General features: G+C 36.0%; 1 protein-coding gene across 1 annotated transcript in view; it reads left to right on the forward strand.

Moving 5' to 3' along the window:
- Positions 1–25,745, forward strand: part of LOC149743868 (uncharacterized) — a 29,640-nt gene extending 3,895 nt beyond the window's left edge. Inside the window, exons 3-4 of the mRNA XM_089906099.1 lie at positions 6,551–6,641; positions 25,212–25,745. Coding sequence (XP_089762225.1) covers positions 6,551–6,641; positions 25,212–25,341 — 221 coding nt within the window. The 3' untranslated portion in view covers positions 25,342–25,745. The remainder of the gene's footprint in view (positions 1–6,550; positions 6,642–25,211) is intronic.
- The last annotated feature ends 293 nt before the right edge of the window (positions 25,746–26,038 follow it).

Raw genomic sequence — 26,038 nt, forward strand, 5'->3', positions numbered from 1 at the left:
TCTGTCGTCTGATAGTCAGATCTGGGGTGGCCCAGGTTGGAGGCGTGGGTGCTTGATTGGGGAAACCTGAGGGGTTTAAGGACTCTATTGGGATCGTTTCAGACCCCAGCAAGAAGCTGAGCAAGTTTCCTCTTGACTCTCTTCCCGGCTAAGTTTTCTCCCTTCTCTGAAGGCGCCAGCTTTTCTGAATCACCTTGTTACCCGGGGGGATACAGTTGGTGGTTCTGACCGTGGAACGTAGGACCTGGCGCGGGGAAGCCTGAGCTGGTTCTAGTTACTTTGTTTGCAAAGCACTTGTCTTGTCTTTGGAATCTTTGTGTATGTAACCAACGTTGGGAAGAGCCAGCGTTTTCTCCTCCAAAACACTGTGAGGGGTAACTTTTTATACGTAAGAAACAAGATGGCGTTCACATCCGTCTCTTTTCCAACCACTGAGTTTTGGTTGTGTTTCCTTTCTTTAAGTTTGTCTCGTTCTGAAGTGATAACAAACAAACAAACAAAAAGACCATAGCCAATTACACAAAGTATACTCTAGTCTCAGTCCTGCCATTAATTAGCTTAAGTCATTTAATTTTTCTAGGCCTCATTTTTCTCGTGTGATGTTTTTTCTTTGAAAAAGTATAGTTTCTAGAAGTCTCTAATCTCTGTGTCATAGTTCAGCTTGGAGAAAACCTGTTCTTATCCAAACTCCATGACATTGTATTTCCAGCTCCAACTTTGGACTTTGAGTGAGTTGGGGGCAACTTTTTCAGGATATTTTCACACAGCTTTTTTAGTTAATACCAGTCTAGCTGACTTGTCATACTCAGACTTTCTTCCATATTCTTTTACCAGTGTGTTCCTTAGTCATATATATAAAGACTGTTGTGGGCAAAATGACCTCCTGGGTCAGCTTACTGCATGGTCATCGACACAGGGCAGGGAGTAAGATTCTGTGGATTTTACAGAAGCAGATACAGGTTTCATTATCCATGTCCTCTCCCCTTTCATCTTACAAAAACAGCAGGCTTTTCTTGGAGAACTGCCAGATAATGCCATCCTGCCTCCTCACGGGCCCCGGGGATGAGTCGCCCAGGGACTGAACTCCAGTAAAGCAGGTGATTGGCTCATGGGTAGGCATCTGACCTCGGCTGAGTCTATCAGACTCCTCCCCAGGACTTTTCTCTCAGAGAAAAATGGAAGAATTGTCTTTTCTCTCTGGAATTTCTAAGCTGGGGAGATATGACTCTGGGACTCCCAGTGACCATCCAGCACAAGAAGAGACTTTCTGTAAAATAAAGTCTTGCAGAGGTAAGCAGGGCTGAGCGATGGAGAGAGAGCTGGAACCCTGCTGATACTCTGGAACTTGCAGATCCAACTGTATCTGAATATGGCTGCATCCCTGAATTTCTAGTACTTGTTTGTTGAGGTGGTTGTTGTTTGGTTTTTGTTTTTAAATTTCCTTTGACTATTTTGAATTTGTTTTCAGTAATGTGCATTTGAAAGCATCATAGCTAAAAGAGCTAATTTCCTACATTAATGTCAGGTTTGCTGAGTGGCATTCCTTAAGTGAAAAATAATATCCGCTATTTTCTTTAAATAAAATCCTTCTAGCTCAGGTTTGAGATATTCAAAACTCTGCCTCCTACCCCCCTCTTTTCCAACATTTACTATATCACCTTGAAGCATTTGTGACCACATCTTTCCCATCTAGACGCAGTTGAGAGAGAGAGCAAAGACTTCTGATATAAACTGCAACCTATACGCCTCCTACCTGGAAGCTTTAGAACATACTTGATTCTTGTCATTAAAGCAAATCTTTTGTTGTTGTCTCCAGGGCACAGAAGCATTTTCATGGCATAATGGAGTACAAAGTACATTAAGCCTAACTCTACTTCTCACCCTCTTTTACTTTAAATAGGCAGAAAAGAACAATCTCAAACACATTTTCCCAACAAATAAAATACATATACGATTATGTTTAGAAGACGTTTATGCAACACATAGTTAGACTGATTAATTAACGGACCTTTCGCCAACTGGCACAGTAAATATATATGTTCAATGTGCTTAATTAAAAAGAAGACAATAACATATTTTTACAGGTTGATTATCTGAGAAGAGTATTGTGCCAGCACACTTGATGCTACAGTATTTCATGTTTGACAGGTAATCTTCTTTCAATTATATTTACTGCTAAATGTTTCTTGGATCAAGCTATTAAATTATAAGGTCAAAAGTAAAATGATACGAAATTACAATGATAAAGGGACACATATCCCACTTTATGAGAATAGAAGTTCTAATTTCTTTTCAATACTACTAGTAGTGACCACAGTACTAATTTGAGCCCTTACTATGAGCCACTGTGCCCATATGCATTTAGTTCTTACAGTAGTTCTGCAAAGGGCATATAATAATCCACACTGCAAAGCTGAAGAAAGTGATTCTCATAGCTGAAAGTCACATAGCTGGTGAGTGGCAAAGTCTAGATTCAAACTTAGAGTCGTCTGACAATGCCCAGGTTGTTGACCACTATGTACACTGCTCAATTGTTGCACCAATAAAGAAGTGCTTGAAATAATTATAGATTTGCCTACCCTGAAACTGCAGTGATTTAAAGACATCAAAGTTGCCAGTTGCTTAACCACATCTACTTACAGTAAGAAATTACATTTTATTTCATTTCTAAAACAAGATTAATTCTGCAGGCCCATAGAAACTTGAGCACACAAATCCTACCTCCAAATGAAAGATGCTTGTTTTCCACTATTCAACAGATGGCCCTGTACAGAGGCAATAAATATATAGTAGAATTTTCATTCAAATAAATGAGAAGAGAGGTTTCTTCTTGTCCTGATTCAGTGCCCATCATTATGGATTATGATGGCTCTTCCCAAACTTTACTTCATTCACTCCACTCTTTCTACAAAACTCCAGTAATGGAATCCATCATTCAGATATATGTGCAAAGCGAAAGGACTGTATTAATACAGTTGCTGAAAGTCAAGTTGATAGAGCACGGGAAATACATCCTAATAAATGCAACATTAATGTTTGTGTGGGCCTTGGAGTTAGCGGTAGAAAACTTTTCAGTTTAATGGAATATTTTGCCTCTTGCTGTGGAAGTGTGGCTTAATAGTCTTGTAATTGGTCATTTACAGAATCCTCCATCTCTGGGTTTCATGCTTTCTTTACTCTGCAGCTGTTGATTCCTTCTCTTGTTCTGGATGGAAGATAGCAGCGAAGCCACTTCAGAGGGCTCAGCCTGCCTTTTTGTGTTATTGTTTAGATGAAGATATTTCCATTTATTAAAGCACACTATTTAAACATTTTTATCATGTTTCAAAGTTGACTGTGTTCTGAAGGTATGAGCGCAGGCAGACATAATGGGGGATGTTTTCCAGGAGAGAACATACCCTTATCAAAGGAATTATCAGAATTTTCATGTATGGATTGAGAATCAAATTCTGGAGTTAGACCTGAATTTAAATTCATACTCACAACTTATTACCAGTCTCATCTTGATCAAACGGTTACCACACTTCTCATCAATTTCCTTATCTTTGAAAGCGGAATAAGAGAAGTATGCCTGGTGGAGTTACACATAAAGCTCATCTGATAGAATATTCATAAGGATTTTGCACAAAATATACATGGATATATTTTAGCACCGAGTTTAGCATGCGCTTCGTCTTCAATACATTTAAGAGCTATTATTTTATTATTATTATGCTATCGTTAAATATCACTATTACTTAAATGTCATTATTGCTAAAATTGCTGTAAAACTACCGCAATAACCCATGATGAATTCCCCTCTTCTGTTTCCTTTGTTTAAATGGAAAATATATATATAAATCTAGACAGAGAACACTTTAGTGATCCTATTCAGTGGAGTGAGAATTTCCATGGCACTGATTAAAACAAATCCTGAATTGCATGGACTTAAGATAGCAGAGAGGGGCTTCCCTGGTGGCGCAGTGGTTGAGAGTTTGTGACCCGATCCGGGAAGATCCCACATGCTGCGGAGCGGCTGGGCCTGTGAGCCATGGCTGCTGAGCCTGCGCGTCCGGAGCCTGTGCTCCGCAACGGGAGAGGCTGCAACAGTGAGAGGCCCGCGTACCGCAAAGAAGAAAAAAAAAAAGATAGCAGAGAGGCTAAGAGATTTGAAGTTAGACATCCCCAGGTGTGAATTCTACTGTGACCCTCTTCTAGCTCTAGAACCTTGAGGAAGTTACTTAAACTTTCTGAGCTTCACTACTAGTTTCCTCATCTGTATCTTTTTCAGGACTATTTATCAAGCATCTTCCTGTTCTCTATGCTTGGACGTATCAATGAATAAATCAGACAAGAGCCTTTGCCTGCGTGCTCCTTCTTGCATGCTTTCTCCCTCCTTACACTCTCGTGTGGAAACGGATGTTATAAATAAATTCTGTGCTTTGTCACAAGTTGACGGGCGCTACGGGGTAAGGAAAAGGATGTGAAGCTCACTGAAGAGGCTTGGGTTGGGAGTGCTGGAGGAGTGTACAGGTAGGTTCCGATTTTAAATAGGGTAGTCAGGGTGGATTTTATAAGTTGACATTTGAGCAAAGACTTGAAGTGAGGGAGTTGTCAGAATGTATGATGGGGAGACCACTCCCTGGGAGCAAGAATAACCAGTCCCCAAACTCTAAGGCAGAAATATGCCGGGCAGCTTGGAGGAATATCAAGGAGGCCACCCTGGCTGACTTAGTCAGTGGGGAGGAAGAGACAGCAGGAGGGCTGGAGGTCGGATATGTGATGGGTTGGATTGGGTAAGTCCTGGGAGGCCATCACATGCATTGTGTCTTTTACTCTAAATGTAGGCAGCCAGGGGCAGGATTTTAGCCGAGGTGTGGCATGAACTGTCTCTTGTTTGAAAAGCATAACTCTATCTGTGGCCTTGAGGATGTGGGGAGAGAGTGGAGTCAGGGAGAATCTCGGGAGGCAACTACAGGATCCTCGAGGTCTATGCTGGTGGCCTGCACCAGGCTGCTAGCGGCTGGTAATTCTCAGAAGTGGCACATTGGGAAGGTTGTGACAGCATTTCGTGGTAGATTGAATGCAAGAATGGAAAGGAAGAGGGAGTCAAGGGTGAATTCGAGATTTAGGGCCTGGGAAACTGGAAAGGTGTGGTTACTGTCACCCAAGATGGAAAAAGTTTGGGGTAGAGCATGTTTGGGGGATTAAAGACCAGTTTTGGAGGTATAAGATTTGAGATGTTTTCGTGACGTCCAAGTAGAGATGCTGAGTACACAGTTGGATACACAAGTCTGCAGTTCTGAAGAAAGGTCTGAACTAGAGATACACTTTAATACAATGGAGATATTAAGAATAATGACATGGAAGCGCTATTTTAAAGATAAAATGAAGTCATGCAATTAGCACTCTGTCTTCTCAAAACATTGAATAACTGTTAGCTAAAATAATTACCTGAAATGAAAAAATACCTATAGTTTGTTTTGTTGTTTGCAGTAAAAGTGAATAAAATGTCACAATTATTTTAATAGTATTTGTGACACAGTAGTTTTAGTTAAGACACCATGACTACAAACATTTACAAGAAACCTTTCCGTCTCCTACTTTTCACTCTGATAGGGTACTTGGAACCATATTTTGTAAGGTTTAAGTTAGTTGCCATAGGGTACCTCTTTAATTAGAAGTAATTCTGAACTGTCTAGTTCCATGCAGTTTTGTATACATATATGTATAATTATTATTTTATGATTTATCAAACTCAGTTGAAAATTTGCATCACTGATATACATTAGAATTTAAGCATTTACCCAGGTATTCAAGGGAAAAAATGTACTTGTCTTGTAATTTCCATAGGGGAAATTACACATCTTCCCTTCACTTTGCAATTGAAAACATGGCAGGGGAAATACTTGTAATTTCCTTAGGGGAAATTACACATCTTCCCTTCACTTTGCAATTGAATTTGCAATTGAATGCAGGGGAAATACTATCTTACTGGTCTTTGAGTTCCCCTTAGCTATCTGCAAGTCCTTAAACAGCCTTTGTGGCTTAACCAAAATTCTCTTCCATCTTCATTCCGCTAACAGATATTGGTCTAAGCATGTGCTTATACTAAAAAATGCATGACCACGTTGTCTCTACACATCTATAATTTTATGTTAACACTATCATTATGTAAGCTATACTTGAATTGTAATTATAACAGATTTTATGTCAACACACATCCATTTCTAGTGTTCATCTGGTGTTCAAGGGGAGAGCAGCATGTCGTAAATTTTATCAAAATATAACATCTGAAGAATAGAACAGAGGGTAATTGTGTAATTCTGTATTCACTCTAATTAAGTTCAGTGGAGTTGGCATAATAGAATTAAGGTGAAAAAAAAAAAAGACATTGAGGTACCATGGCTCCCTCTCCTAACACACCCTTTTTGTATCCGAGAGCAGAGACTCAGCACCTTTCTGTACAGAAATGGAGACAGGAAGAGGCCAGAGGATGAATGACAGGCACGAATGAGGTGGAACTTTGAAGAGCAACATGGAAATGAAATAATTCTTTTGTATTTGGTAGGTGGGGAAAATGTACCAGCGTGTATGCCTACTGGGACCACGTTTTCCAGAACAGTTAAGCCCAGTGTCAACTATGCTGTCCCACCTTCCTCGTAAGTAGGAACATACTGTTACTTGAATCTTTGCTTCCTGTTTCTTGATACCTGGTTGAGAAGATTATCACAAGAACTGCATCTTGTTAGCAAATACACTGTTTTGAAATGATTGACACTCACTGAAGAGTGGCAGCTCCAAGCTTGCTCTCTCTTGATCTTGGAGTATTTAAGTCTGGAGTGCAGGAGTGGGTTATGGGGAAAGACCATTGGAATTCTTATGTCTTCAGCATAATGGTTATAGCATAATGGTTAGGAGTGTAGGTGCTGGTTCCAATCTCTGCTTTCCACTTGCTAACCATATGAGCTTGGGCAATTTACCTGATTACCTGAACCTCAATACTCCTGCCTATAAAATGATGTTAATAATATTTCATCCCCATAGACTTGTTTTCAATGTTAAAATGAAGTCACTTACACCAAGCACTTAATACAATGCCTAGAGCATAGTAAAGTCTATTATTATTACTATTACTACTACTACTATTATTATTATTACTATCACGATGCCAGGTGCTATTTTTCCTATGCCTTATTCCATTATCTTCTGCCCTGTTCCCCCATTTCTGTCTTGTTTCTGTACAAGGGTAGGTTTGTCACAGAGCATTTTCTTTCCCTAGTGTCTGACTCTTAGTCATCAAGGTGACTGGTCCATGACCCCGGCATTCATTGCTGCTCGTTGAAGCAACCCATTTTGAGAAGGGGAGTTGGATATTGATGCCAAGTTGGGTCAAGGAGAGAGAATTTTCTCTCTTCTGCACTCAGAGAGCTAAGTGAAATATTCAGGCCTCAGAAGGAGAATCAGGCAAAGGGCAACATGCTTAATTTCATACCTTAGTGATTAAGAACAAGTCAGACAGGCTGGATTTGAACTCATTTCCGTCATGTACTGACAACGGGATCTTAGGTGCTTTTGTAACCCGTCTGAGGCTCAGTCAACATCTGAAAGAGACGAATAACATTATCAGAACCTAGTGTATAGCCTCGTTGTAATAAGTGAGTAAATCCTTTTAAAACGTTCAGCACGTTGTTTGGCATATAAACACTTAATAAAATTTAGCTTCTTTGACTACTACCGCTGCTAATATTATTAAGTAGCTGAGCAGATCCGAGGCCCATTTTTTTCTTAGATTGCACATAATCATTTGGACAACCAGCTCACATTGATCAACCGTTGCTTATATATAAACCCCCATGAACCCAAAGGTGCTTTAACTCTCTCCCAGTCAGAGCCTGTTCTGGGGGCAGAAGCAACACCGGCACTACCCCCGTCATCTTTGCCTTTATTGTCACTACACTCGCCTGCCGTACTGAGCACTTTCTGTTTGCCAGGCACCAAATTTAGCCCTGCGTATGCACTATATCATGTAGTTCTCACACTCCACTCAGGTGGGAGACATTATCATCATCCCCAGTTTTCAGGTAAAGACGCTGAGGTGTTGGAAAGGTAAGAAACTTGACCCACAGCAAGAGATGGAGCCGGAGTATTCAAACCCTTCTCTCTGACCTCAAGAACCCTTAAATATTAGCATACTACTACATCCTGGTAAGAAAATCTGCTTCCAGCCACTCTGGTGAGAGTAGAAATGATTCTCAGTCCCCACATTCCTCTATTGCCCATGCCACCCTAGCCTCAGGACTAGGGGGGAAAGGAAGTGATCTCTTCAAAGAGCAGCCAAAGGGAACCTACTCCCTTCTGCCTTTTCGTAATCAACTAACCAATATTTTATTTCCTTCTTAAGAGTCCCCACATGTTCCTTTTGGTACTTAGCTTGGCCTTTTAGAATTCTGACATTCTGTACGTGACTCATCCACTGTATTTCATGTTAATTTATTGAGGTCAAGTATAGGGTCTTACTCATCCTGAAGTCCAGTTATCCCCTGTCACATCTAACTCTGTTCTCTTCTTCTTGTAGGACATCTGCAGGTATTTATTTGAATTTTGTTGAATTGTTCTCATCAATAGTACATTAAAAGTTATACAGAAAGTGCTTTCTTATAAGGAAAACCATCTAAATAGATTTCTAGCTCTTTACTTTTTATAGCACTATTGTAGAGATTTTAGATCTCCAGGTAATACTTTTTAGATTGAGTTCTTCATATCATCTTATTTTTACATATAATGATAAATCTGAATTTTCTCTATCAAACCTCCGAGACTTCACTGGCTTGTAACTTAGCTTGTTGATTATGTGTTGTTGACTTTTCCATTTACAATGATATTTGATCCTGGTAAGGATGGGGCTGGGTGGGAAGGTACATCTTAGGGCCATAAATTGGTTTTGTAGAGAACTAACATAAAGATCTAAAGCCTCATCGTATTTCTGCAGAACTCATGAATCATTTTATTATAATTCCATTCATTCAGGGAGTATAAAACCATTTTCCAATTGTTATTCCTAATTTGTTCATCTTCTCTTCCTTAGTCTTAGTGAGAAGAGAGCAGGCTGAATGGAAGAAAGTCATTATGACCACTGGGGCCCCTAGGGTAGGCATCAGTCCCAGAGTTTTGTTTTCATCTCTCCGCTATTAATATTGGCTAATGTCTTGAGTGCTTACTTGGTGCAAATTACTTAGCCGACCATGGCAAATGGATTGTGTCATTTCATCCCCTGATAGTCATACAATTAATGTATGTATTATTATGATATCCCATAATGCATACATGGAACAGAGCCTCAGAAGTAGTTATTTGCTCACCAAAATATGGTAGATGTGGAATTTGGACTCAGGTCTGATAGACTCCTAAATCACTCCTAGTGATTTTTACCACTAAATTAAAGTTGTATACCTCTGGAGAGTAGATAGTTTCTAAAATTTCCTCAGCTCTAACGTTTTATAATTAAATTTTTGTCTGATGGCAAGCTTAACAGTTAAGATGGGTAGGAAGGAATGCCAGCCTGTTGAATGGAATTTCCCTGAAATAAGCCTGTTTTATGACACCAGTTCATTCATTCACTCAGCATGTATTGAATGTTTGCTCTGTGCAAAGGCATTTTAGGCATCACAGTGGAGTGAGCGCCCCTTCCATAGACTCTCCTGCAGCACTCAGAGAAGTCTTGGACTGGTTTGCCTGTTATGGAATGGGGCTTGGTGATAGAAGCCTGGTTTGTCCTCCACTGATATAACTAAGACATACTCATATGAGTTTATAGGCATCTTGAAGCCGTGGGATAGTAACACACATGAATCTTACCATTTTTGCCTGGGATTAATGATATAAAGGCTTTGGATTTGGGTATGGAAAATGGGTGCAGTTATGGGCGTGTTGGTTCTACATATATATGGACATCACGTGTCATCAGCCTGCAGCTACCTGCCATTCCTCACTACTTCTTTTCACAAACCAAACAAGTACCTTCTTATCTCTCCTGTGGATAAGCTCTTGACAGTGGCACTAGGGCCTCCCTCAATAAGTACATCATTGGCTAAACCAGTGCTTTCTCAGATATGCTCATTGAACAGCCCTTAAGGTGGATTGACATTCCACTGCCTAGAATAGAATATGGTGTTCTTTAGAAATCGGGGGGAAAAAATAGGCCACCAGATGTACTTTCTTTACTTTAAATTGTTTATATATATATATATATATGAACAATTGTTATATATGTGTATGTATACTTGTTCATATATATGAATGATTTAAAATTGAAGATATATATATATACACACACATATATATATGTATATTTAAATTTTGGCTTCTGTTAGCAAGTAGTAAATTAAATGATTAGCAGATCCATACTGCAGGGAAATAACCAATCAGATTTCATTCAATAGCTTGCTTTTTTGTAGATTTATGGTTGTGATTTTATATCTGCAGGTATGTTTGCTGAAGAAAATATTTCTACCACTTTACGCAAAATTAAATTCATTTAATACCAATGCGGCATGTCTCAAATGTCTTAATACAGTTTTAATCTTTAATCGCATCAGAAGTATGGAATTAGAAACATACCCCAAAATCATTTGAAGATATAATTACTTTCATTTCCCTTATACTTTTGAGACTTTTGAAAAATAAGTATTTAGTTGTACTTATCTGTTTCTGTCTCTCTAAGGATAGCAAACACTGAAACACAATTATTTTTAAAAGTCAATATTAAAAGTATATTGTCCAAGATGATCAAAACTAAGGAAGTGGCAAAGAAATTCAAAAATTTAAACTTTCAAAGGGTGCTTTTTTTGTGAATGTGTAGTACTTGTTCTTCTGAAGGAATTAATCTTTTTAAAAATTTAATTAACTTATTTTTTATTGAAGTATACTTGGTTTACAGCATTGTGTTAATTACTGCTGTCCAGCAAAGTGACTCTGTTATACATATGTATATACATTCTTTTTCATATTCTTTTCCATTATGGTTTATCACAGGATATTGAATATAGTTCCCTGTGCTATATAGTAGGACCTTGTTGTTTAGCCAATCTATATATACCAGTTTGCGTCTGCTAATCCCAAACTCCCAGTTCATCCCTCTCCCACCTGCTTCCCCCTTGGCAGCCACCAGTCTATTCTCTATGTCTCTGATTCTGTTTCTGTTTCATAGATAGGTTCATTTGTGTCATATTTTAGATTCCACATATAAGTGGTATCATGGCATTTGTCTTTCTCTTTCTGACTTACTTTGCTTAGTATGATAATCTCTAGTTGCATCCATGTTGCTGCTGCAAACGGCGTTATTTCATTCTTTTTTTTATGGCTGAGTAGTATTTCATTGTATATATGTACCACATCGTCTTTATCCATTCATCTGTTGATGGACATTTAGGTTGTTTCCATGTCTTGGCTATTGTGAATATTGCTGCTGTGAAGATCAGGGTGAATGTGTCTTTTTGAATTATAGTTTGGTCTGGATATACGCCCAGGAGTGGGATTGCTGGATCATGTGGTAGGTCTATTTTTAGTTTTCTGAGGAACCTCCATACTGTTTTCCACAGTGGCTGCACCAACTTACATTCCCACCAACAGTGTTGTAGGAGGGTTCCCTTTTCTCCACACCCTCTCCAGCATATGTTATTTGTAGACTTTTTAATGATGGCCATTCTGAGTGGTGTGAGGTGGTACCTCATGGTAGTTTTGATTTGCATTTCTTTAATAATTGGCAGTGTTGAGCATCTTTTCATGTGCCTATTGGCCATCTGTATTTCTTCTTTGGAGAAATGTCTCTTTAAGTCTTCTGCCTATTTTTTTGATTGGGTTGTTTGCTTCTGTTGTCATCAAGTTGTATGAGCTGTTTGTGTATTTTGGAAATTAAGCCCTTGCTGGTCGCATCATTTGCAAATATTTTCTCCCATTCTGTAGGTAGTCTTTTCATTTTGTTTATGGTTTCCTTTGCTGTGCAAAAGCTTGTAAGTTTGATTCTGTCCCCTTTGTTTATTTTCATTTTTATTTCTATTGTCTTGGGAGACTGACCTAAGAAAACATCGGTATGATTTATGTCAGAGAATATTTTGCCTGTGTTCTCTTCTAGAAGTTTTATGGTGTCATGTCTTATGTTTAAGTCTTTAAGACATTTTGAGTTTATTTTCGTGTGTAGATAGGTTCATTTGTGAAAGGATGTGTTCTAACTTCACTGGTTTATATAAGGCTGTCCAACTTTACCAACACCACTTGCGGAAGAGACTGTCTCTTTCCCATTATATATTCTTGCCTCCTTTGTCAAAGATTAATTGTCAAAGATTAAGTGAGGTGTGTGGGTTTATTTCTGGGCTCTGTATTCTGTTCCATTGATCCATATGTCTGTTTTTGTGCCAATACCACGCTGTTTTGATTACTGTGACTTTGGAGTACTGTCTGAGTCTGGGGTGGCTATGCCTCCAACGTTGTTCTTTTTCTTCAGGATTGCTTTGGCAATTCTGGGTCTTTTATGGTTCTGTATGAATTTTAGGATTATTTGTTCTAATTGTGTGAAAAATGTCATGGGTAATTTGATAGGGATCGCGTTAAATCTGTAGATTGCTTTGGGTAGTATGAGCATTTTAACAATATTAGTTCCTCCAACCCAAGAACATGAGATGTCTTTCCATTTCTTTGAATCATCTTCACTTTCCTTTATTAATGTCTTACAGTTCTCAGCGTATAAGTCTTTTGCCTTCTTGGTGAGGTTTATTCCTAAGTATTTATTTTGGGGGTTGTGATTTTAAAAGGCATTGTTTTTTTACGTTCCCTTTCCGATATTTCATTGTTGCCATAAAGAAATGCCACCAATTTCTGTATGTTAATCTTGTATTCTGCTACCTTGCTGAATTCGTTTATCAGTTGTAGTAGTTTTCATGTAGAGTCTTTAGGGTTCTCTATATATAGAATCATATCATCTGCATCTAATGACAATTTTACCTCTTCCTGAAGGAATTAATCTTGAAGTTCTACTAAGACTTTTGGGATACCTGTTTTAATGAGCCATTACTTCCTGCCTGAGATTGCACTATGCACCAGAGATTCTAGAATTAGCATAATAAAACTAATAATGCAAACAACAGCAACAAATCTTCACAAACCTTCCTTGCAAGGAGGTAAAGTCCACTGGAAAAACAGACAAGTGAAACACACATTCAAAATGGCAGTGATTCTCAAACATTTATGTGCTGAAAAATCATGACAAGCATGATAACCAGGGCAATTACTAGACCCCTTCTCCAGCTGGTCAGGTGTAAGGTCCTGTAACTCAATTTTTGGTGAATGCCTCCAGGAGAGTCTGAGACAGATGTTCTCAGTTGTCGTCAACCTTTAGTGTGCATCAATGTGCATATCTAACTTTTCTTGGTTGACACTGGGGTCACCCTTCTCCCTGCCAGCCTGTAGCTCTCACTTCAAGGAGCTCAGCTGGTGGTCCACTCTATTGCAGGCTATTCTACAAGTTCCGGACGCCAAGGGAGATTGTCCTCTTGCTGACCCTTCTTCATGGCCCTCCAACCCAGACTTACTTATCCAAGAGCCATATTTAACTCCTTTCAGCAGCCACTCTTCCAAGAAAAGGAGCAGCAAAAGTCCACAGTTCCCAGGCAGAGACCTGTGAGGAGAAGACTTGAAGGTAGGGGAGGGGCAGAGGGGTGAAGATAGAGGATATTCCCCTTGAACTCCTGCAAGTCATGACTAAAGTAGCTCTTTGTGGCATTGGATTTGCTTTAAACAATTAAAAATCAGACTATTGACTAGCACACAAATATTTATAAAATATACAAATAAAACTATTGATATCTTTGAAGCCCATTTTTAAACAAAAGGAACATTTTTAAATGTGCCAGGATATAAATTATGGGTACCTCAGGATTATTATAACTTTTCTATAACATTTTATTAGATCTTTATGGTGTTTTTAAAAATGTTGGCCACTGATATTTGAAATTTGATAGGTATTTATAAAGTTTCCTCAAAGGATTCTTATGACAGCTAAATTTTTTGACTATTTAGACAGACACTTTTGGCTGGCTACTCGGTAAAGTACCACGTGCTGTGATTATTACTTTTTGTGCTTTCCAAGTCAACACCCAGATGCCTGTGAACCTGACCTGCACAGAGTAGTTATTTTGGTTCTTTAAACTGCCTGCCAGACGGTTGCAGTAGCTTTTTCATATGGGCAGATGGCCACTCCAGAACAAATCAAAATATAATATTTGGTCTCTGAACTTACTTCTGAATTCAAATCTTTGAATATGAATGCTAACTCAGATTGAATTTTGGGTTTGACTAATTGTTTTGATGTTCTTAGGCAGTTTTCATGAAACATATTTGATCAAATAACTTAATATGGACTTCACTTCTTATTAGTTGTATAATGTCCCTTCTGGTGTGTTAAATGCAATAAAAATTTGAGCGTATATACTAATATGTAGCTCCTACCCAGCATATGATGAACAAAATATGTATTAACAAGAGACATCAATCCATTTCTGAGGTTATGCACGTAGTTTACTGTTGAAATGCGGTAAAACTTTAAAATTTGTAATTTCTGGTCAGAGTTTATGAGAAACATGAATATGAGCAAGATAGGTAAATTTAGTGTTTTTTTAACAAGGTAGGTATGGCACAGACTTCAAACTATAACACAGATTTCAAGCAAACAAGGGTAATTACATTGATTTAAGCAGTTCTTTCCCATTTATTCATATATTTTTTGTCTTAATTCAGACCTAGCTTAATTCACCCCTCCCTCCCTCCCTCCCTCCCTCCTTTCCTCCCTCTCTCCCTTCCTTCCTTCCTTCCTTCCTTCCTTCCTTCCTTCCTTCCTTCCTTCCTTCCTTCCATCTTTCCTTCCCTTTCTTCTGTTCTGCCTTTCTTTCTCCTATCTCTTTAAACTGCAGTCCTGAGTAAAATGGATGGTTTCAGATTAACCTAATTAATTACAACTAAATAGCCACTTATGTCATTAACCCAGGATACTTCCCTGGGCTACTCAGATCGAAATGTAGGTTTCATATTTTCAATGGAACAATGTTTGTTAGAAAATATATTTCCTATTATAATCTTTATAATGAGAAAAATGCTAATTAAAACCAAAACCATTAGTCACCTGTAAGATTTGAAATATATGAAAAGTTTGATAACACTCTGTTGGTGAGGCTAAGGAGGAAAAAGCAGTCTAATATCTTGTTTTTCAAAATGTAAAATGGGACAACATCCATGGAGAAGATTTTATCAATATCTAACAAAATCATAGCTGTATTTGGCCTTTGATCTATCAATCCCTCTTCCAGGAATCTGTTCCAAAGATCCAAAAAATGACATGTATCAAATGTTCTTCAATGTAACATTATTGGTACTAGTAACAAAATTGAAATCACCCTCAAAATCCAAAATTCTAACACCAAAATCCAACAGTTATATAAACTGCAATATATCTACACAGTGGATTACTATGTACTTGCGCAAAGCAGTTGGGAAGATCTCTACAAAATGGATTAAATGGATTATATATTGTATATTTTGGAGTATAAATTGTTAAGTGATAAAAGGAAGTTGCAGAAAACTGTGTATAGTATGTCACCTTTTGTGTAAGATACCCTCCCTTCCTTCCTTCCTTCTTTCCATCCTTCCTTCCACCCCTTTCTCTCTCTTTCATCTCTGTTTCTTTTCTTTATTATTTCACAGTTTGTGCTTTTTTTTTATATTTGCAAAAATAAATAAGGGAAGGAGAGAAGAAAAACTCATAAAAATTGTTCCCTATAAGGTAACTGTCTCTCCATTCTTAAAAGTGAGACGTTGAAATCGTCTACTATTATTGCACTTCTGTCTATTTTTCTAGTCAATTCTGCCAGTGTTTGTTTTATATATTTAGGTGCTCTGATGTTGCATGAATATATATTTGTAATTGTTATATCTTCCTGGTGATTTGACCTTTTATCATTATATAATGTCCTACTTTGTTTTTGTGATAGTTTTTTGTTCAAATTGACAGTAAATTTTAAGCATAATTAACTGTCATTAGCACAAATTCATGAACTGTATCTTCGCTTTTCTCATTTTTTGAAACCTTATATTTATAATCATAGTTATTTATATTTGATAAATAAAATTATTTATAAAGAATTCAAGTTATAAGTAAATGGAAATGTATCATTCAATTTTTGTTTTCTTGCTAGTGGAGGACATTAAGCAAAACTAAGATTTTTAATTCATAAATATGGTAATAAAATTGAACATGTATTTAAAGTATTGAAATAGTATAACTGAAGAATAAAAGAAACATTATAATAAATGCTTTATTATCATTAATGTTAAATTCTTTTGATTACTGATTTTAATTGAAGATTTTAAAAATACACTAAAAAAATAAAAATACATTATAAATATATTTGCATTATAAATCTATATTTAAAACTTGTAAATGTTGATAGAACTAATTGTCCTGTTGAATAATGGAACAGAGTTCCTCATCTAATTATTTAATTTTTATGATCCTTGTGAAATAACAGTTAACTATTTGAAACGTGCTATTCATTTTTGTATGTGTTTTACAGAAAGAAATTGTATTCTGTCATAGCTTACATTTCTAAATTCAAAAAGGCAAATATTTCAAGGCCTTTATTATCTTGATCATTTTGACACATTTAAAAATCATCCAATTTTAACAAAGATGTCCTTACCAGGAAATGGTAAGTTCTACTGACAAGTTAAAACAAATGATCAATTATTATTTTTAATTATATTTGTTGCTGGGAAAAAGAAATTGTAGAAAACTAGTCAGAGAAGAAGGATTATATCCTTTAATTTGTAATAAATTGATTTGTAAAGACGGGTGATGGGATGCCTAGCTGTGAAAATAAGTAACATGACAAGTAAATATTAAAGCCATGGAAGTGATCTAAAAATACCTGGATAATTATTGCAGATTATATAAATGTGGGTTTCTGGGGTAGGATTGGAGGTACCAGCCACTTTCCACTGGAAACAAAGCTTCAGTGACTTATATTCTATTGCCAGAAGAACTGGGGAATTTAAACATAGAAATAGAGTAATTGGATGATTTATTTCATAAGCATACATTTTTAAATGTTGCTGATGACTTTTCTTGAAAGTAAAGCCAGAAGGATTTTAAGATTCTTAACTGTAAATATTAGAAATGATTATTATAATACTTTCCATGATAAAATTATTTGAAACTTACTCTTGTATATTCCCAATGAAAGGTGATTCTTATTTTTTATTGTGGCTAATTTAATGAAATAATATTTTATACAAAACACAATTTTCCTAACTTGGAAATTATAATTAAGAACACATTTGAGTTTTGAGTGTTGTCATTTAGACTGTGGGCATTATCAGGGCACAATAATCCACTTGGTGAAAATTTAGTCTAGTTGAAGGCCAATTATTTTACTTCCTTGTAATTCACATGATATGTCCTTGCAAATAGAAGCAGCCGCTAGCCAAGTAACTAGGGAGAAACGAAGAGCCTTGGGTGGGTGATATTTCAAATTCAACAGTATAAAGCAAAGAAAAATAACACATTTTAACACATAAAAAATGCTAGAAAAAATGTTTACATGCATGATTCTAGTTTGGTAATTGCTTCTATTCTAAATTTTTTCATATCAATTCAACAATAAGCACCTTCGTATCATATAAATCACTATCACTTATAAGTAAGTAGGTTGTAGTTTTAAAGTATTTGGTTTTATCAAGTAATATATGCTCATTAAAAAAAATCACATGTTAAAGAATGTTTTATATTAAATATCAACAGAGTCAGATCACTTCTTCACTTCTAAGTCTACTCTCCAGACAAGTTCTTCACAATTGTTTATATTTTGGTTATTTCCCTTCTCAAACAATATATATTTTCTGAATTTATTAATATCAGATAACATTTATTATTCCCCCAATATCAAATATAAATATTTAACTCACTCAGGTCCTCTTCTCCAACTGTTTTAGTCAATTATGTTATTGTTTTGGTTTTTCTGTCAATTATCTTTAGTATAAACAATGTAATTAAACTCAATCATTTTTCTATAGTCCTTTAATTCAGTTTTCATACTTTATATGACAATTTTAATGCCCTTGTTTCTCTACCCAATATTCTTCACAATCTGCTTTGTGTAAGTTACATTTTTATCATAGCTCTTGGATTTTCATTCCATCCTTAAACATAGCATCTTCTTTCCGTGGCCTGAAGATTGACTCAAAATTGAAAGTAAATAAACAATATTTTCATCATTATGGTTGCAATTGAGCAATAAAATACCAATTATCTTCCCATCTTTAGGAGTTCAAATCCAAATGCCCCTTGAGGGAGAATGTTAGGCTGAAAGGATTTCCTCAGTTGGTAAAAAATCATTTAAAATTATATTTGGAAAATAATTTCCATCCTCAGTTTCTGTCATTTTTGGAGGTTATATTGGCCATTTAAAAATTGCATGTACTGCTTTTATTCTCAACATTTTTCAGTTCTAAATCATGCTTATCATTATGTTCTACTACCTTTATTTCTAAAAAGTACCTGTAATGATCTCCACTGGAATTTTATTACCTTCTCTGTTGGGTTTTCTCTTTGTTTTTCTTTTATCATAACTTTCTTTTGCTTAATTTACATATTAGTTTCTTTTCTTCCCTTAAGCTCATAATGAAAGATCTTCATAAACTCTGAAGTTAGCAAATAACATTCTGAGTCCTAAGCACTATAGTTTTGATTTTATAGCTTAGGAATTTCTTTAATCTCCTAAAAATGAAATATTTACATATATATAGACAGTATGTGTTCCCCCAGCTGATTGGTAAATAGGACTCTCTTCTATTTAGGTCTGAACTCAAGTGGGGTATTATAGGATGAGAGGCTACACACAGTAATCTCTTTTTTTCACCTGATCATAGCAGTCTGCCTTGCTGTTGATAGCACAAGCACCAAACTGACAAAGGCTTTACTATGAATCAACATTCAGACTATTGATCTTATTTAGGATTTAAATGTTTTATTTAAATTTTTAAAAAAGTTTCATTTTGAAGTAATTGTAGATTCATTAGCAGTAATAAGAAATAATGCAGAGGGGTCTCATGTACTCATTTCCCAGTTTCTCTCAATGGCGACATCTTAGATTATAGTACAATATCACAACCAGAATACTAATTTTTATGTAAGATGTGTGACAAGTCAAGGCCCAGTTTTTTTTAACCTATCAGATTACTCTAGTACCATTGGTTTAAAAGGCTATCTTTTCTCCATTGAATTGTTCCTTTCACTTTTGTCAAAACTCATTTGGGCATATTTGTGAGTTTATTTCTGAATTTTCTGTTCTCTTCTATTGGCCTATGTGTCTATTCCTCCACTCACACCACACAGTCTTGATTACTAAATATAGTATAAGGATGAATTGGGAGATTGGGATTGACATATATACACTATTGATACTACATATAAAATGGATAACTAATGAGAACCTACTGTATAGCACAGGGAACTCTACTCAGTGCTCTGTGGTGACCTAAATGGGAAGGAAATCCAAAAAAGAGAGGATATATGTATACGTATAGCTGATTCACTTTGCTGTACAGTAGAAACTAACAAAATATTGTAAAGTGACGATACTCCAAAATAAATAAATAAAGCAGTAATTTAAAAAAGATAAAGATAAAAAATAAGGCTTAAAATTGGGTAGACTGGCTTCTTCTACTATATTCTTCATTTTCCAAATTCTTTTTGTTCTTCTAGTTCCTTTGTTCTTTTCCATATATATTTTTAAATAATCTGGTCTATACAAAAATTCTTGCTGATGTTTTGATGAGAATAGTTTTAAAGTTATATATCAATTTTGGCATAATTGAAATCCTTACTGTTATGAGCTAAATTGACTCTCCCCAAAATTTATGTGTAGAAGTCTTAACCCCCCAGACTTAACAATATGATAATGTGACTATATTTGGGATATGGTCTTTAAAGAGGTATTTAAATTAAAATGAGGTAATTAAGATGGGCTCTAATCCAACCTGATTTGCAATTAGGACAGACACACATAGAGGAAGACTCTGAAGGTACAGAGAAGAGATGGCCATTTAGGAGAAAAGAAGAGAAGCCTTAGGCAAAATAAAACCCTGCTGACATCTTGATCATGGACTTTAATAAGCCTCCAGGATTGTGAGAAAATATATTTATTTTATTTATGCTACCCAGCCTTTGATATTTTGTTATGATGGCCCTTGCAAAACTAACAGTTACCAAGCTGAAGCTTCCAATCTATAAACACTGAATGTCTTCCATTTATTTAGAACCTCTTTGATTTTTTTCATGAGCATTTTATAGTTTTTGATGACAAGTCTTGTAAATATTTGATTATTTGGATATATTTCTATATTTCATTTTTGAGTGATTATAAAAATCTCACTGCCCATAGTTAATTCCTAGCAAATAGGTTTACAATTAATATTTTATGTTTGTTTTATATCCTGTATCCTTGCTTAACTTATTAATTCTAAAAGGGTATTTTTTGAGTATATGTGTATTCCTAGACTTCAGTTTGTATATAATCATATCATCTGCGAATAGAGACAATTTTATTTCTTTCTTACCTACATATCTGTCTTTTAATTGTTTTTCTTGCCTTACTGAACTTGCTAGAACACCTCATACTATGTGAAATGAGTGCGGTGAGAGTGAATATCCTTGCCTTGTTCCTGATCTTGAGGAGGGAAATAATTCAGTCTTTCATCATTAAGTATAAGTTAACTTTGGGATTTTTGGTTTTGGTTTTCTTTTTGTTTTTGATTTCCATAGGTGCTGTTTATCAAGTGGAAGAAGTTATTCTCTATTCCTATTTTTCTGAGAGCTGTTTGTTCGTTTGTTGTTTTTACAACATGAATGGTTGTGAAATTTGTCAAACCCTTTTTCTGCATTGAATTATATGACCATGCAATTTTTTTTTCTTTAGGATTGGGTAAATTACATTGATAATTCTTGAATATTGAACTGGCTTTACATGCTGAGAATGAATATCAATTGGTAATGGTGTATAATTATTTTTATATATTGCTAATTCTATTTATTAATATTTTGCTAAGGATTTCTACATTTATTTTATGATGGAAATTGGTGTGTAGTTTTCTTTTTGTGTATTGTGTTTTTCTTGTTTTGGTATTACTATAATAATACCGTCATAGCAATAGAAATAAAAATCCAGTATTTTACTTCAAAAACTGTGATCCTCATGAACAAGATCTGTGATTTCTGTCATTAAAGATGGGGGGATAGGGAACTAACAAGCCATTATTTTTAAGTTTAACACTTGTAATTTATTCTCTGGAATCATATGATCATTTATCATATGTGATTGCCAATAGGTGAATTTTACAACTACAGTAAGGGGTGGTGGGGAAGTACAAAGAGATTCTTCGAATACCAGACACAAAACTGAATTTCTGTGTAATTTAGAACAAATTGATTTAACCTAATGGAATTGAAATTTCTATGCTGTAAAATGGGAATTATGATGCCAACTATTAACAGTATTGGGGAAATCAAATGAAATAATATAAGTAACATCTTGTAAGAACATAGATTTTTTAATAAGCTCGGTGAGAAATTAACTGTATCTCTATTCTCTATCTATCATCTATAGAAATAGAAAAAAATAGAAAGATAGATGTGGGCTGGGGATAAACAGGATTTCCACTTCCAACATCCATCATGTCCTTAAAAGAGAATGTAGACTAGGCTTTGGTGGGTTTGACAGGAAAGTCAGAATCCAAGTTGCTCATAAATATTTCACAGGAAGGATATAGATGCTGCTTAAAGTTCTTTCTGAATGGTGTTAGGTGACTTGATTCTGAAAAAGCTTTGAGCTTAGAAAAAATGAGCTTTGCGTATTGACAAGAGTCCTCACATGAGAACAGAGTCAAAATTAACAGACTCTGCAACCCAAAGGAGGCTGGCTGAATATTCCCGCTACCTTTGCTCTGATCATGTGACCATCTCACGCTTCTGTCACTTTCATTAAATAAAAATTAATCTTAACGTATTTGGGCAGGAGTGGGGGTGGGTTGGCATGGGTGTCTACTCTGTCAATTTAAAAAATATCCTTTAGTTCTCATCACCTAATCAGTTGATTTCATCTCCATTTTCTCCCTTTTCTTTCTTTATCACTGCCTAACCTTGTCCCCTAGGAGTTTCAGACCTTGTTATTCATAAATGGCATAACTTCGTGCACCCTTTTCCTTTTTACTCAAAAGTTTTCTTTAAAATCAAAGGATTACCTGGCTGATTATAAAATTCTTGCATCACATATTCTTCCTCTCAGTATATTTTAGAAACTGATCAAACTGTCTCCTTGCATGAATATTACTGTGAAGATGTCGAATCCATCTTGATATCTCACACTAGTAGGGGGCATGATTTTTTCCCCTCCTACTCCTAGGATTCTTTCTTTGTACCTGAATTTTAACATCCTTACCAGAATATGCTTTGATTTGGAATGGTAGGTATGAATGTTAGGTTTCATTATTTCTTGGAAATCTATGAGCCCCTTCAGTCTACACATTCAACTTGTTTTTATTTCAGAAAAATGTTGAAAAAATTATACTTTAGACTCTTTCTATATTTTCATTTGCTTAGTTCTTCTTAAAAATATCAATAATGCATGTTAGATATACCTTTTTAAAGTCTAACATTCCTTCTGTGATCATGTTTACATTCCCCTTTCTCTCTCCCTGCTCCACCTCCCTCCCTCCCTCTCTTTCTTTCTCTCTGAGTCACCCTCATAACTACTTACAAACGTCTAACTTTTTCCACCTATAATGGGCATTATTCTCTACACTGGCTTTTCATTTTTTGTCATATTGTGACATTTTGCAACTCAATTCTGTATTCTTTGGACATCCTATAAAGTCTCTTTGGAATACTTTTTTCTCATTGTTCAAATTTCACTTATTACTTATAAAGATGATATTATCTATAAATTCTGTGAGAATAATGAGAAGCATTTCTTTCATTCCTTTGTTTTACTGTAACCATCTTTTTATCAGAAATGACCGTTTACTGATTTAAAGAAAAATGTTTTGCGCATAGAGCACATATCATTTCCTTTCTAAGTATGATCCATCTTTGAATTATTTTTGCTGCTTGCCAGAGATGTTGACAACTATGGTAACTGGGACTATCTGGGGCGTGGATTCAGAGGTGTTGACTCCAAACTTTTCCTCAACAAATTGCTTGGGTGACAGAAAAATCTTCTTTGGTATTCAGCGTACATTTGGCAGATGTGAAAACCATTCAGTATTTAAGGATGGGGAAATTTATAGCTGATCACGGGTGACTAGAGTGATGGAATGGCTAAAGGCGTTAAGGGAAGAGGAGGGTTGTTCTTCATAGATCAAGAAACTGTCACTGCCTTAGGCTACAGCTCATGTGACCATTTTTGCCCCAGAGCTGCTGACAGTATGAGGGGTAAGCTCTCTGTGTCTGCTATGTTAGAAATGTATTTTGCTATTAAGCAAAAACCAGGAGCCCACTCTACCATTGCTGCTAAATTACTCTCAAAGTTGCTGACATTCACTGCTGCCTAAAATCACCTTTAAAAAAACGGCTTTATAAAATATAGGTTAAATATTATAAAATTCACCCATTTCGCGAGCATTTAATTCAATAAATTTTTGTATATTGTAGAGCTGGTCTGCCTTTCTTTGCCTCCACCCCTGCATGCTCTTCTCCTAGAATGGAGGTTCCATGCCAAGAAGACCATGAGCAAGATGCCTTCTTTTGTCGTTATGGTCCTGCTACTGTCACAGCCCCTAGGTGCTGAAAGAAACTGAAATAGCAAAGTAATATTCTGTTTCTTCTTTCTTCCTTCTAAATTCCATCTAGTGCCTCCAATTGGCAGAAACCAAGAGAAATTCAGAAAGCTAGGTTGTCTGAAATATGTGGCTTGCATGTTTATCCCTCAAAAGTACAGAAGAAAGTGCAGAAAGGAAAGTGTAATATTGAGAGCCCATCATATTGAAAGCTAGAGTATCCAGAGCACCCCTCAACTTATAAAATCATGGATTGCCTCCTCTATTCCTGTCTTAGCCCATTCAGGCTGCTATAACAAATTACCGTAGACTGGGTGACTTATAAACAACAGAAACTTATTTCTCACACTTCCGGTGGCTGGGAAATTCAAGACCAGGTGCCAGCAGGTTTGGTGTCATTCATTCATGAGGGATCTGCCCTTATGACCTGATCACCAACCAAAGGCCCCACCTCCAAATGACATCCCACTGTAAATTAAGTTTTAACATATGAATGGGGGCACTAACATTTAGTCTATGGCAATGCTTCTCCTTCTCTCCTCTATTCAGCTCTCAGTGAAGTAACTTTCAGGCTAGGAAAGAAAGTGTACAGATGGTTTTATTTATTTTTATTATTTATTTGTTTTTTATTTGCCAGGTATCTGCTTTTCTGTCGCAAATATCTGGGTCCCAACAGGATATATTCCACAGTACCCAGAGCCTTCCTATAACTCTTGATGTCTTAACTGTCATTTTGTAGAGATTATGCAGAATAAGATACTTAATTTTTTTTTGGAAATTTACAAATACCTTGGAGACTGAGGAAGTTTGTGAAAATAAACATCATGCACTCTTGTTTAGGTTAATATTTCACATTTTTTGGCTAGTATAATTCTATTTGTATATTGAAGGGTTTTTTTTCTATTATATTAAATCTTGAATTTTCTACTATTCTTTTGTTCTTTTAGGCATTTGACAGGGGTCGAAAAGATGAGATTGAAATAAAATGCTTTTATTCCACTGATTTTTAACAGAAAATTTGCATTCTCTACTTCCAGCCTGTCTGAAACCAGTTTCTAATTGTCTCTCAGGAGAAACAATACTGTTCTTTCACCCAGTACTTTTTGTTTGTTGTTGTTGTTCCAAAGTTCATATCATGGGTCTGTCACAGAAGCAAAATTATAAATTGCAAGTCATTAAGGTATGGTGAATGCCCATCTGTGTAAGAACATGTCAAAGAAATGTTTACCCAGTTGGAATATCACTGGCCAATCTACTATCTACTACTGTATATAGTATGTGTATTAATATCCTAGCGCTGCTATAGCAAAATACTACAAGTATATGACTTAAAGCAACAGAAATTTATTTTCTTACAGTTCTGGTGGCTTGAAGTCTGGAATTGATGTGTCAGCAGTGCCAGGCTCCCTCTGGAGACTCTTGGGAAGAATCCTTCATTGCATCTCCCTAACTTCGGATGATCATTGGCAAATACTTGGCGTGCCTTGACTCGAAGTTTCATCCCTCCAACCTCTGTCTCCACAATCATATGGCCCTTTACCCTGCGTGTCTACTTCTCTGTGTCTCTTTCTCCTTATAAGGACACTAGTCATTGGACTTAGGGCCCACCTCAATCCAATATGACCTTACCTTAAGTTGGTTAAATCGCAGAGACCCCGTTTCCAAATAAGGTCACATTCACAGGTGCCTGGGTTCAGGACTTCAATATATCTTTTGGGGGGACACAATTCAGCTCACAGCAGTACTAGATATTGTTAGTAGCATGGAGCTGGAAGATCTGGTAGATTTTTAGACCAATGGCAGCCAACATATAGTATATTGATATTTATATCAAACTGACTAAAATTACCTTAAAATTTCCAAAAATGAATAAATCTTCAACTTTGAAACTACTCACCTGCTTATTCCATTTTCTATTCAAAATAAATACACAAAGTATGATGTGTGTGTGTGTGTGCACGTGCTATATGTATCTACATGGATTTATGTGTAGGACTTTTCAGAATCCTCATTTCTAATTTACAATTGTAAAACTGAATTCTGAAGCTTAGACTAGACAGAAATCAGGGCTTCACGTTGAGGTGGTAAAGTTACACATACATCAATTCTGATAACTAAATTATTCAACCAATTACTTTTTTTTCTTTTTTAAATTGAGATACTATTGACATATAACACTGTGTAA

The sequence above is a fragment of the Delphinapterus leucas genome, unplaced genomic scaffold (assembly GCF_059928025.1).
Source record: "Delphinapterus leucas isolate spDelLeu-1000000601 "Yukka" unplaced genomic scaffold, BTC_Dleu_Yukka2 spDelLeu_asBTCV2_sq64, whole genome shotgun sequence".
In the NCBI taxonomy this organism is placed as follows: Eukaryota; Metazoa; Chordata; class Mammalia; order Artiodactyla; family Monodontidae; genus Delphinapterus; species Delphinapterus leucas.